This window comes from Daphnia carinata, chromosome 5 (genome assembly GCF_022539665.2).
Source record: "Daphnia carinata strain CSIRO-1 chromosome 5, CSIRO_AGI_Dcar_HiC_V3, whole genome shotgun sequence".
NCBI classification, from domain to species: Eukaryota; Metazoa; Arthropoda; class Branchiopoda; order Diplostraca; family Daphniidae; genus Daphnia; species Daphnia carinata.
Window position 1 is genome coordinate 1,416,872 of NC_081335.1, and position 14,451 is coordinate 1,431,322.

Consider the following 14,451-nt stretch of genomic DNA (forward strand, 5'->3'; position numbering starts at 1 on the left):
CGGCTGCTAAATACAAAAGAGGCCATTTCAAAGACGACAGGCTTAAATCACAGCACCAGGATGATAGACATGCAAAAAGCGGACATTTCGGTGAGACAGAGAGAGACAGAGAGTTGCCTGTTATCTTATGCCACAACGTTATTCCACGTTTGGCGGAACTGTCACGCCACTCAAGATGAATCCGTTTCAACAGAGCGGATACAAATCTTGTGCAAAAGGTTATAATTGATTAAAAAATTCAAGAATGGGATGGGTCGCAAAGAACATTTGATGAGAATAAGATTCAATTCGTGGATTCGCTTTCTATGTCGCTCAACTGGCTGAAGACTGGTATTTCAACAATGTGTAGCCCATGTTTCATAATATGAATCCAGCTCGAGTCGGAAATGGAGAACGAAGAAAAGGAAACGGATGGCAACAATGAAAAAAAAAGGAACAAGATTACCGACTCCTTTTGAGATTGGATTTTTCTGAATTTCCTAATCTTTTTTTGTTGCCTATTGTACACGAATCGCAATGAATGCAGACGCGACGAAATAGAACGGCGTGGCGTACGCTATACACACAGTTGACACGAGCCAATATAATACCAGCAAACAGCATCTTCTTTTTCTAGACTACTAACGATACGCTTGGAAGAGCCTAACTTTAGCAAGACGCTCGGCAACAAACAGCGCAGCCCGTCCTAAGATTTCGCTACAACCGTCTTACACTCTATATGCAAGTTGGCTATTCAAATAACCTACGCAGTAGGAAAGGTGGGACAGTCCCAAACATGGAACAGACCTATGTGTATAGCACCAGATAAAACTCGTGTTTTTACGTTTCATTATCCCATTTCAACTCTTCGTTCTCGGATCGAGTTTGGCACACATCTGGTCGGAACGCATCTGATTACTCCTTTAAGTACTAAAAGAGGTTCGTTCGTGCATGTCGACGATTAAATTTTTGAAAATTTGTTTGGACGATTTAGAAAAGTCTTCCCCAAATTATGTCAATTTGAAAATAGGTTAAATGTAGGTTCTCATTTGTAATTGATCATGCCCACCCATTAATATACCGCTACACTTGTGGAAACACTTATTCGAAAGCGCAAACTAGGGGGGTAAGAATACATAGGAATAGACTTTGACGGAATTCGAACCCGGGTCCCGCTCATCTTCGTTTTGGGTCGTGCGACTCAAGCCTTTCCCAATCTACATTTCGTTCATTTAACACTACGCAACATTGAGAGAGAGAGTCTACTTTGTTTCATCTTCATTACAAAATAATTTATCTTTTCACTTTTCTTTGGTTCTCGGTTTGGCTGTCGACGGTCATGTACATACTCATCAGCATAGCTGCGAATAAAAACTCTTTGATTAGGGCCGGCACGGTCATAAGGTTTGCTTGCAAAGAGAAAAACGACAATCAATTGAAAGCTATCGGATCCTGCTCTGTTTATCTCTATAGAATTTCATCTTCAAACGGTATGCTATACGATCATTAAAAAAGACGTTTGCTCCCTTTTTTTTTCCCATCTTGTTCTTCGCTTTTTGAATTCGTTCTTTTTCAGTACTGTACACGTTGCATACGTAAAAAGAAACTATAAGAAACAAGAAAAAAGTGAATAGACTCTAAAGACATATCAAGCTTGTAAAATAGTGCAACTAGCTGCTATCTCTCCCTCTTTCTTTTTGTGTGATTGTTAACGTTTCTGAGCACGCACAAACACTTTTCCCTTTTTTTTTTCACTGTCGCTTTTTTGCATGTCACCGTAGTACCAAAAAAAAAACAGGAAGTCCCCCCTCCCCCATCTCTACAGCCAGTCAACAGCAGTTTGGATCGATCAAAAAGCGTGACAGTGAACCGTATACATTATTACTGCCATCATTAATTTCTTTTTAAAGCACACAGTACAATGAATCGATTCACTTACGCAGTGGCTACGAATAGGCATTTACGCGGAACGCTTTAAAAAAAAATTGTACAGTTATTTACAGAAATAACATTGATTTAACTTCCTTTATCCGATTTCTCTTCAAGAAAACAAGCCTAGTGTCATTCTTCTATTTTTTTTTTTACTTGTCGAATGTTATTCAACAATTACGTTGCACAAGACAACAGCCTCGGTGTGCAAGTTAGTCTTCTGGGTGGCTAAACAACACGTCCGCAACATCCCTTTCGACGTATGTACAAACAGATAACGTTCTCCTATCTACATAGGTCAACTCGTACGTGATCACCAAGACTAGCCAAGCTTGAAAGGTATTCTGCTTCTTAGTTATTGACGTCAACTATCTTTTTTTCTTCATCTGCTTCGCAATGGGGCGACCTTTGAAACCTACGCGATATTCGCTGTGACAAGTGAGTAAAAGGGCTCCTGCAGGGGATACTACAGAATATGTAAAAAAGGCCTATTGTCAACGAGGAAGGGCGTGACGCTTTTGAAAATACGTCAAAAAACATGTCGAAACTGTAAAGTACGACTGATTTTTTTGTTATTATTATTATTTTAAAGGGTAGCCGTTATACTAACGGACTGCTACTTATAAGCTTCAAAGAAAAACGGGCATCTTAACGTATGGTACGAGAGCCGCTGCAGGAGCATACCTCGCTTTCGCTCTTGTTCGGCTATATACGTTTTCAAGCTTGAAGTGGCTGAAACAAACAACAAAAGAAGCAAACAAATAAATCTAAAAGGATCAGCATATGTCGACGCATATTAGGGATGCTAAAGGATGCTGGGCGGCGTGTTGCATCTAGGCAAAACGACGGACAAAAGCAAAAAAGAACGCTGCACTCGAATGGATTTCACGTTACAGCGGATTGAAAAGGATTTACGCAAACTCCCCTTTAGTCTTCTCTCCTCCATTTCGCAATGCTGGCTGTTAATAAAAATATGCTTCAATCTCAGTTACTCCCATATTTCCAATAGTGTGTGAATTTATTCGTGAATGTCGTGATCGCCAATAACCCAAAAGCTTATTCTGATTGTGGATTTAAATGTATCTACAAGCCCAATAAACAGCAGCCATCGAGTGCATGGTTTATTCGAGTTTCATCAACTGTGAATAAGCCGCTTGCCATCTGTGCACTCATTTCAAATCGCTATTATTCCAGCCCCTCATACTCAACTCGTGGTAAATCACGCAGCAAAGCATAACAGTATCCCGATACTCTCCTTCACTCCATTCATCATTAAATGTCTATGCGTAACAACGGCTTATACTATTCTAATTGCACGGCAAAATTAAAAACATAGTTGCAGAGTCGCTTTTATGTTCTTCGTTTCCCCAAATGGAAGATACGGTAAATTGAGAAAAAATAAACCACGCCCTATTCAAACTTTCATTTGAAAATGATCGAATCAATAGAGAATGAGAAAGGACTCGTGTTTCAACGAGAGCAAAAGTTACCACCACAACCCCATCAACACATCTAAAAAAAAAAAAATAAAAATATCTGCGTGCGTGAAGTGAGGCAAGCTCCCATCCCTACGAAGCATGTGTTCCATTCCAAGGAGCATGAGATACAACGCTGCCTGAATGATTGAAGAGCTAACGTCTTTTGCAAAAGTTGCAAAGGAAGAAAGAGAAAGACGACCGTCTCCATTCACTATCGATCACACGGACTTCGGTACGGTGACACACACACATCCGAACGGAGAGTTTCTACAAGCAAATAGAAATCGAGACTTACCGGCTGGAATAACGTGGAAGAGACAAGGCACAGACTGTTGGCCTATGCTATTGTAGGCGGAACAGAGTAGACTGCCGAAATCGAGATCGGAGCTTGGCAGGTAGCGGGCCACGCTACGCGAACCTTCGGCCGTCCACGTGCTGGCTGGTAGCTCGATCACGCCCGCTGAGCTGTTAAACAGCCAACGAAAGTGGAGTGAAGTCGACGGATTGGCGTCCAGATCGCAGCTGATTCGAGCCTCTTCGTGACGCGCCACTCCGTAGACTCGATGCTGGCCAGAACGGCAAAACGGAGCGTCTGGAAATAAAGAAAACAAATAATAAATGAACAAATAAAAATTGTTTCTTGTATGACGAAAAATAATTCAGCGATGAATGGAACTAAATAAAAAAAGAAAAAAAAGAAGAATCACGGGAACCAACGAATCCCGACGTTTGCCGAAAACGGGCCAACGCTATTGACATTCTACTTTTCGTCGAAACCGGGTACGACACGAATGCTCGACAAAAGCGACGCTTCGTCATGAGTTTCAGAGAATCGAATTGAACGATAGATGAACGACATTTGCCTTTGTCACGAGAACAACCGCAAATTGAGATGAATGATCTTTCACCGCATTTGACGCAGATGAACGCAATCGAAGAAAGCGATTGGGTAGAAACGATAAACGAAAACGCAGACGCAAGTGAAAGGGGGGAAGTAGTGATTTCAAACAACATCAAACTCTAAACAAGAGACAAAATCAGGAGAGAAGCCTCATACAAAACAAAAAAAGAAAAAAAAGTTTGTCAACATCAAACGGTTGTAGATCTTCATCGACCTATTCGTAGAAACAACTTTTGACTTTACGAACGTGGCCCGTGCATTCCCTTTTGTCTGCCGACTGATTTTTTTTGTTTCCCCTATCGTATCGACGCCTACCATCCAACTCCTTGACGTGATCAAACAAAGATCTACCGTCGTCGGTTCAAAAAAAAAAAAAAAAGAAAACCCGTCCTAGAAATCGAGAAAGCAAAGCCAAAAGAGGCGAACACATCCACGCGCGTGCAGTAAATGGAAACGATGACGGCCAGTCAATTTTAGTTCTACTGAAGGTCGAAGATGATCGAGGAAAAAAAAAAAAAAAAAGAAAATGGCTGGCCATCGGCAAGATGACGGACTTCGTCCGGCTTTGGCTGGATCGATGGGCAATGACAGATGGGGAAAAAAAATTCGAAGAACGCCATAAGGCCGTCGATGCAAAAATCGCAAGCGAATCGCCGTCCCTTGTATGAAGAAAAAAGATCCATCCACATCCGCCAGGGAGATGATTTTGGCGCTGGCAATTATGAACTGACGTCATAGATCTCATTCGCTTTATTGTGTTGACGTATACGTCGCAGAGCAACAAACAACAACGGCTGTTTGGTGGGGGGGGGGGGGGAAGGAGGGTCCGAATGATTGACGCTTTCCGTGCTGTCAGGGAAATATGGTCCCATACATTGTACGGGAGTCGGCAGATATCGTTCACGTTGTTTCAAGTAAAACACGTATAGCAGAAGAAATAAAACAAACAAACAAACAAACAAACAAAAAACCGTGAAAACTAAGAAGATTTTTTTTTTTATAGATCTTTGACACACCCACTTCCGTTACGCTTCGGCTGTCATCGCCACTTCGGCCAAACAACCGCCAGTTTCCATATAGATCACTGTACAACGCTCTCGACTTCTTATCTTTCGTATGAAAATGGGAGTGCGATCAGAAGGCAGCAAAGCGACTTTTCCGGACTGTTCACCCTCTCTCCTTTGGATTTTCTTTTTCACGCTTAGCTTAATCCCGACGTCAACATTTTCAAACAGAGAAAAAAAAAAAGAAAATCATTCAAAAACTCGCGAATAAAAATTGCCTGTGCGAGTGAATGGACAGAAACGGATGTAAGGCCAGACCACACAGTAAGTCGGCCAACCCGCCCCACTATTCCGCTTCTATTTTTTGGTGATGCAGTGCAGCCTACCCTATTGGCTTTTGTCCGCGCTTCTTTTATCGCGTGCGGGACAAGAAAGGCGATCGATGAACGCACTACGGTATCACCATGGAGTCAAAGAGTCACGCGATCGGCAGACGAAGGGATTCGAAATGGAGACAATGCGTCGCTTTCTCGATGGCTTTTGGCTCGCCTCGAGATTTTTCCAAATAAAAATAACTCAAACGTTTGATTTCACGATCGACTTATAGAATGGCAGGAAAAACACACGAGAAGATGATTGACACCACCAGAAAAGCAGGGATGATTTTTTTTTTTTTTTTTTTAAGCGAAGAAATTCTAGTGGAATCGAATGGCAAAACACAATATAAAAAAAAAGAAAAGAAAAGTTGAGCTTACATTTGACATTGAGATGGAAGACGTCGCTTTCCGTTTCTCCTTCCCGGTTGGTTGCGGAACATCGGTAGCGCCCGGCGCTGTGGCGGCCCACGCGCTGCAACACCAAACTCTGGTTGGTCGTGATGACGCCGGCCGAGATGTTGTGATTGAGTTTCTTCTCCTGCGCTCCGTTTAACGGCAAACACAAGAACGCAATTAAAAAACGCACATCAAATAAAACACTAACATAGATTAAACAAAAATAAAAGGCTCAAAAGCCAATTGAAGGTGATGTATCTATTGGATTTCTTTTTTTTTTTCTTCGTAAAATTCAAACTCACGTTGTGAAACCATTCGAGGCGCGTCACGGGCGGCAGGGCAGAAGCGCGGCAATCAAAGTAGACGTCGTCGCCCTCCTTGATGTTGGCAGCCATTAGATTGGATCCAAGAGCCAGCTGCACATCCGGTCGGGCTGTGTTGAATGCGAGCCAGAGAGAGAGTAGTAAACGAGTATTAAACAAAAACAGACTCATTGAGACGCTTTCTTTTTGTTACTAATGACTACTAGAAGGGAACGGCAAGAGGATCCTAAGTCACCCAACCGTGTGATGGTTATGGTATATGGGCGAGTAACAAGGCCGTTAAGGCTTCCCGCCCATCCGTTGGTAGGCCAACTCATTAATTACACGATAGCGGATTTCAAAGGCTGGGGTAAAAAAAAAAGAAAATTTTTTTTTTTGAAATGGTGATACCGTAGACGACGAGATGTTTAGCGTCTTCTTTGTAATGTTCGGGAAAGTAACCAGCGTTGTGTTGTCCCGCTGGCGGTTCGAGAATGACGACACCAGCTTCATTTACTCGGCTGATGTTGACGTTTTTGGCCCGGCAACTGAGTCTCTTGCCGCGATCTTCAACCATCGGAGTGAAACGTATGATCCCTTTCGTTTCATTCCAGCCCGAGCTCGGTGACTGTTCCAAAAAGGTAGCAATAGAAAGGGTTAGAGTTGCATCAATCACCGCGATTTCAGTGGGAGGCATTTAATTATAAAAAAAAATGGGTTAGGATTTTTCAAATAGAATCCGCGCTGGCCAAACGGCGCGTATGGCATATATTCGCTTTATTGCGTGACATACCGGTTGAGCCAATGTTTCGCTGAGGATACGATCGTCCAGTTGCCAGGTGAGGACGGGAGGCGGTCTGGAACCAACAACTAAGCACGTCAGGACTACCTCCTTGCCGGCCGAAAGGGGTTGATCGGCGCCCAGGAGCTGGACGCTCAACGGTGGCACTGTGAGTAAGTAATATTTTATACAATAGATGATTGGATGGGGTCTACACAGGTCCACTACTGAAATATACAAGTGAAAAAAAAAAAAAAAAGCCTAGACGAAAACGAATGGCGGGCAGAGAAGCAATCGGATTATAGCAAGAGCCAACTGATTCAGAATTCATCGAAGCAATCCTGCAATAGCAGCTGGTTCTTTTTTTTTTTTTTTTTTAATCTCTTCTATATGTATCCCGTTCGTCTCCGCATCTCGTTTGGATTTCCTTAGTGACCGCGGAAAGAGATAAAGAGACCAATCCATCCGGTTCGATTAATTAGTTTCCTTATTCTTTCCGTTCGCGTCCACCGTTTTTCCCGCACAAAGAAACCCTCGGACCCAGCTCTACGGGGGCACATCAGGGTGGAAACTCACGGAAGGAAAATACAATTAAAGGGGAACAAAAAGAGAGAAAGAAGAACAAACGAAACAATAAAAGTCGATCGAAAAAGAAAACTTACTGTGGAGATCGATGGTAACGCTCGTCGAGACGGGCATTGTCAAGTTCGAGTTGGAGGCTTCGCACGTTAGCGTGGCGTCCAGATCGCTGCGGTCAAGTGATGGTAACCACAGATCATTGCGTATCGTGTTGTCAAAGGTCGTCACGAACGAATCGTCAATCACGCGTCCGTCCCGCCACCAAACTAAACGTGGCAGAGGCTTACCTGTAGGCCCATCAGACGTTGATTATCGATTTGGTTTTTAGGACTCGTTTGAATCGGTGATTCACTTTCAAAAATGATGTTGAAACATGAAACGATTCATTGGTTATCAATAATTATGTACCTCCAGATGTTTCGCACGAGAGCGAAAGGGCTTGGCCAGCTGTCATCGGCGCTAGCGTAGACGAGGCTGTCAGCTGGCCTTCTTTGGCCACGATGATTGGCCGTCTCGGTGGCACTGCAGAGAGTAAAAAATAACAAAAAAGAAAACATTTAGCAACAAAATAAAAACCCGACTGGATAGAATAGAAAACAAGTTCAGTCGGAAGGGATAGGGCCCAAGGGTCCAGTCAGCCTTTATCTGATTGCTGTCGATTGCATTGCACTTGCTGACTGCGTGAAAATTGGTGAAACGAAACAAGTGAAATCGAGGGAGTAGGCCGAAAAAATAAAATAAAAAATAATTCCACAGAGAGCAAGTTTGTCGGAACTCTTGTCAATTGTAAGTACAGCGTAGTTCTAGCTCAGTTTCAGGCCAACCGAACGTCGGCATGGCCGAGCCAAAGCCGACTGACATAACTGCCTTCAGTGAATTGACGAACGCTCCGTTGATTTCATTCATTGTCCCAGCCCACGGCAACTGAAAATGGGGGGTGTCTATTAGGAATGCATCGTAACAGAGGAATCCGCCCTAATTTCATTATCCTCACCCATCCCACTAGAACTTAAAGACAAAAAAATGCCGTTGGTCACGTTAACGATGCCTCTCCATTCTAACCCCCCACTTCGTGCCTTCTCCGTTTTCTCTCTTTACCCCTTTGACTGTCATCTCAATTTTAATGATCCTATTCAGAGTAAAATGATTCATATCCCAGATAGAGAAAGGCGACGTGGCAATGTTAGCAGTGAGACACTGGTTCATTTTCGCATCCATGAACTCCTTGTTCTCCGCAAATTTCATTTGCCGCCTGGCTGATAAGAAGCGCTGCACGCCAACGGGATTCCCGGTGACTTTTCGTCACTCGCTTCTTCGCGCAGGCGGGATTTTCAATGGCCGGCAATTCTTCGGGTCGGTGGCGGAGCATCTCGACCACAACTAGTCGTTAATCTCGATGACATTGTAGCTCATTAGCGAAGAGCGCGCGAGTTTCTGCAACTTCATCCGAAGGATTCGAACTATTTGAAAATCTTGTCCACACGCCATGGTTTTGACTTTTGATTCTTCGATTTTTTTTTCTGATTCGATGGGATAAGATACCGGTGGATTGTATCCGGTACATTGCTTTTATTTCGTGTCGCTGTTTCGATATGCACATGTTGAAAAGTCTTTGGCGTTACCATGGCAATAGCATGGAACTAAAAGAGGACACACACAAATAAATACATTAAAGTAAAAAGATTTACGAAATCATATAGGGAAAACACATAAATCTTTGAAAAGGAAGGATATTCGTTTGATTTTCCAATGAACGTGCCGCTCTCATTTTCCTTTTTAAACCCTCACGGCGCTACCGTGACTCTCGATACGGAAAGGTAAAAAGAAGAAAAAAAAAAGAATCGATCAGAAGCTACAAACAGGAGAAATATAGTTGCGTAATCCACTATAAAACTGAGCTACGGGACGATCGATTCGCATCTGAAAACGATATAGCACACGAAGATTCACAGCCAATCGATGACGATGACTAACAAAAAAATGGCAGTCGAGGTGAGTTTTTTTTCCGTCAAGTTCTTGACAACGCGTTATTTTCCCAACATCTGCCGTATTTCTGATTCTTATTATTTGAAGGCGTCAACAAAATCCGCTGCACGAAAATCCCACATCTGATGATTACCTCCCGCCGTCTCTCTTTCTGCTCGTAATCTTTTTCCTTGTTTAGTTCCGTCGTGTCTTTTTTTTTGTTGTTGTTGTTTTCTTCTCCTCTTTTGTTGTTTATCTTGCGGTTGTTCCAGGCGTTGCGGATGTTTCGTAATGCGCGCGCGCACCGCGCCAATGTCAAGTTTATTTAAACCTCCCGTTTTTTTTTGGTTTTTTTTTGCTCTTTTTTCTTCTTCCATTCTTAGACGTGCATGAAAAGAAAAAAAAAAAAAAGTTCAATGATAAAAACGAGTAAAATCCCTGTACACAAGGTCTAGACGAAATCCATAACCAACTTTATTTGTTTCTGGTTTATCTTTCTTTTGTGTATGTGCGCTCTTCTTCCGTTTCTTTTCTTTTGATGCAGCGGAAAAGAAAAAGCGCAGACTCAAGTTAACCGAGTCCCTTTTTTGTTTTGTTTTTTGTTGTCGAGCAATCAAAAGAGACACGGCAAGGAAATAAAGAGACAATCAGAGAATCAACGGCTAAAAAAATAAAAGGAAACCGACACGGACAAACAGCCCGTCCTATCTTCCATATATTCCACGTAAAACATAATCCGCTAAATATTAAAGCGCAATGAACGGCGCATCATTTTTCAATGATAATCAACTCCGCTGTTCATGAACAAATTCAAAAATTTAAAAGGACTTCTATTGGCAAACACCTGATTTAATACTATCGATCCACTGCGGATGAATCACAGCGCTTTTGAAGCCCAGACCTAACCCAATCCAACCTCTTCATCATCGATATTGTAGCTCCTATGATTGAGTTTGTATACAATGACAAGAAAACATGACTGTAGCGCACATAAAGAACGAAAGACAAGATACGTAAATCCGGATCATTATCGGAAATGTGCGGCAAAAGAACGTCTCGGCATTTGTTGATGCGAAAGCGGATGTTTACGTTTTGTTTGCGGCTTTTTTCGCTTTCGTTCTATAGATAACGCACTAAATGTAACGGAGAAGACTGACAAAGAAAGAAACAAGGTTCGAACCATCTACAGTGGAGGGTCTCTCCTCTGTGCACGTTGAATAGTATCCACAATTTGGCGTGGAGTCTGCGTTGAGGAAAAAATGGGGGGGGGGGGGGGCACAAGAAAGGCGGCAAAAGAAGAGAGGAAATTGAATGACTTCCTATACGATGTGAAAGATTCCCTGAGCCGAGAAAACGTCTCTTAAGACATCAAGCAACAAACCATTGAGGCGGACCGGGAGTAGATTGAAACCGGCCTTTTCTTTTTCTTTTTGTTTCTAGTCAGATGGGGGAGTTTGGCTTTCTTTTGTTGGTTTTGGCCGTTTTTCCTTTACGGTGAAGCTTCCACTGTCCCGTTGGGAAGCAACTCTCTTATCCCTCGTTCTTCATTCTTTCGTCCCGCTTTTTTTTTTTTTTTTCGCAGTCTTTTGGGTCTGACTTTTCTATTCCAGTCCGGCCATTACGCGCAGTGTGGAGAGGATCAAGATGTTGAATAAGCTACAGATCTCTCATCCATACACACCAAACTCGAGAAACAAAAACAACAACAAAAAAAAAGAGTTAACAAAAAAAAGCCTCAAAAGTTCTTCCTTTTTTTTCTTCTTCTCCCTCCTCTCTCTTCCATTTTCTGGCTTGGCTCTTCTCGTAAAAGCAAACAATAAGTCCGGTGGCTTCTGCTGTTATGCTGATGGGTTTCCGCGAGCACTACGCTGCTACAAAATTCGTTTGATGATATTTTCTGGAGGGGAGGATGTACCGCTACGATTGTACAACTTAAACAGAATCCCTGGAGGATGTCACGGGTCAAGAGAGTACGTGAGAATCTTTCATGTTGCCCTTTTTTTTTTTTTTTTACCTACGCGAAGTGCAGAGAGAGAGAGGGAGAGAGAGAGAGAGGGTCAACTCGACATCGATAACCGTCGGCTATACATACGACTCGATCCTACGTCATATATTTTCTGAAGCCGTGTGTCCTATTTTACGCGTACGTTGGTGTGTAAATCAGGCTAGTTACTAAAAAGAGAGTAAAGGGATGTAAGCTCGTTCGTTTTATACAGAACGACACTATTCATACGCATCTTTTAGTAGACCACTCCCAGCGAGAATGTTACTGCTACAAGATTATCTACACACTCGGATGGAGTGGTGATTCATAAATTTCGGGTTATTACCATCGGTTTGTCCCTATTTGCCACGTTCTCCTTCCTATTTAAAGGCATACCCGGTGCTCATCTTTTCATATACGTCAATTGAGCTGTCGTAGTTGCTAGGAGATGGCCATGACAGCTGCTCCTCTATAGGCAGTAGCCCACCCAATAATGCCTTTATTACTGTACGCATTAGAAAAGAAGTCAGCAAACACAAGAGCCGCAGATCCGGCCCGGGAAAAAAAAAAAATTGTACGAAAATACATTGAATATTGGACGTTCATCTTTCCAGCATCTTTCACTTCTTTTGTTGATGGGTCGTACGATAAAAAAAAAGGAGCTTTGTGTTTTCATTTTCGGCACGTGTCAACTACGTAACAGTGATCGAACTGTGCGCCTAGTAGACTGACTGCGGTCCATTCTTGCAGGTGGCATCTTTCCAAAAGAAATACATGGGCTCGATCGTAAAAAAAACGAACGAACCTAGGACAATAGCTGTGCGAAAAAAACAAACAAAAACGAATCATATCGCAAAAGTTTTCCCTTCGCGGTAATGAGTACGACAACAAAAGTTGAAGCCAGCAGGAAATGAGCATTTCATCGCCCATCCTACACCAAATGAAACTTTGGAAAATGAATGGAGCTAAACGGGACACAGCAACACAGCTGCAAAAAGAGAAAAAACGAATCAACCGAGATCCGCGCATCCAACAACTACGTACGCAATAAAAGACAAGCAAAAAAAAAAAAAGAAAAAAAAAAACACAGGAGATTTTGGGATAAAAGGAGAAGCTTGGCGAACGAACTCATGTTGACCGTGTCTTTACTGTTTATGATGTGACACTGTGCGGATGATGATGACCAATGACGTCTTACTGGTCGTCTCACGGGACATGGAAACGCGGGTGGGGGAGGTACGCGGGAAATAATATAGCAAGAAAATGGGATGAAAGACATGGCGCGGCTATTATACACAACAAATCTAATAACGTAATACGTTCTTACCAATGACAGTGAGATTGACGTGGGCATTACGGGTCTGCGCTAGACGGAAATCAACACGACAGCGATACAATGCCTCATCCTTGGCTTTGACGTTGGTCAGTATAAGCGCCGCTGGATGACGATCCGCTCTGAATGTGGCCCGTTGGCCAAGGATTTCTCCGCCCGACCATTGCTCAGCCACCCCGAAATCCGAATCTCTCGTGTCCACACTGCATAGTAACAAAACATTTTTAAAATTTTAATATACACATTCATAAAGAGGGTTATAAAAAAAAAATTTATTTTTAATATGTAAAAGAAGAAAAACGTGTGCGAAAAGATAACAAATCAAGTCTAGGAAAAAAGATTTATGGATATGATCTTATAATTCTGTATAATACGACCGTTCTTTCTTAGAACCGAATTCTTTTCTTCTTCTTCGTTATTCACAAGTAACATATGCCCTTTTATTTCCGGTAGACAGATCCCCCTCGGAAAAAGAAAAGGAAAAAGACATTTGATATGTTTGTAGTCTAAAGAATGGCCTACATATTGTAGGTAGTACACAAGTCGTAGGTTGACACGAAAACCAACTCATCTCGTACGAAAACGTTTGCGGCTTTGGCGTGAAACAGACGGGAAAAGGAAAATGCCAAAATACTAAAAAAAAAAAAAATATATATTTAAGGTACAATAAATCAGACAGCCGCGACAATAATAACATACAAGATGTGGGCTTTAAAATCAAATTTTTTTTTTGTACAAAAGAATGTCGTAGGTCTGTACCACCCACACACGTACGAGTGAGTGATTGAATTGCTTTTTTTTTAAAAGATGCACAAAAAAAACATTTTTGTTGTGATTTACAAGTCACACACGCTGGCGTGGAATGAAAAACACGGCTGAAAACGAAAGTGAAAAGCGAACTAAGGAAAATGGTAGAAAAGAAATGGACGATGAGAGTAGCGATTCAAAGTCGGATCAACTTATCCTCCCTCCTCCACACCCTAAAAAAGGACAAAAATTCAATATGCGATGAAGCAAAATCAGCGCGGGCTCATATTAAACTTGCCTTTAATATGACGGAGCTTTAAACGGCTATGAGGTTCTGTCACGTCTCGGCGCATATACTTAACATGCAACAAATCCACGGGATTGAACACGAGCAAAAAAAAAGAAAGCCTGTCTCCGTCAAAATGAAAATCTTCTGATTATTCACAGACACGTGCACCAGAGTCCCTACCTGATAACGTTACCACACACACACTCAAAAAAAGAAGTGAATGTATCATAAAACGATATTTTCTTCCTACTCCTATTCTCTTTCGCAAAGACTCAAAAAGGAATTTGCATTCTGTTCCAGTGCACGTCATATGCCCATAGCGTCAATACGACACGTACAAAAATTTAAACATTTTTCACGAATTTTTAAATCAACTTTGAAAACAATCTCCAGTTAGCTGGTGATGT

At 42.2% G+C, this 14,451-nt stretch overlaps 1 protein-coding gene across 2 annotated transcripts in view; it reads right to left on the reverse strand.

Annotated features, from left to right (window-relative positions):
• The window catches only part of LOC130696846 (neural cell adhesion molecule 1-like), a 44,067-nt gene that overhangs the window by 10,294 nt on the left and 19,322 nt on the right, over positions 1-14,451 (reverse strand). For both annotated transcript variants that reach the window (XM_059495338.1, XM_057519972.2), the window contains exons 3-10: positions 13,003-13,211; positions 8,135-8,248; positions 7,810-8,013; positions 7,160-7,314; positions 6,778-6,994; positions 6,367-6,497; positions 6,047-6,206; positions 3,682-3,978 (exon numbers count right to left, since the gene is read on the reverse strand). In XM_059495338.1, coding sequence (XP_059351321.1) covers positions 3,682-3,978; positions 6,047-6,206; positions 6,367-6,497; positions 6,778-6,994; positions 7,160-7,314; positions 7,810-8,013; positions 8,135-8,248; positions 13,003-13,211 — 1,487 coding nt within the window. The remainder of the gene's footprint in view (positions 1-3,681; positions 3,979-6,046; positions 6,207-6,366; positions 6,498-6,777; positions 6,995-7,159; positions 7,315-7,809; positions 8,014-8,134; positions 8,249-13,002; positions 13,212-14,451) is intronic.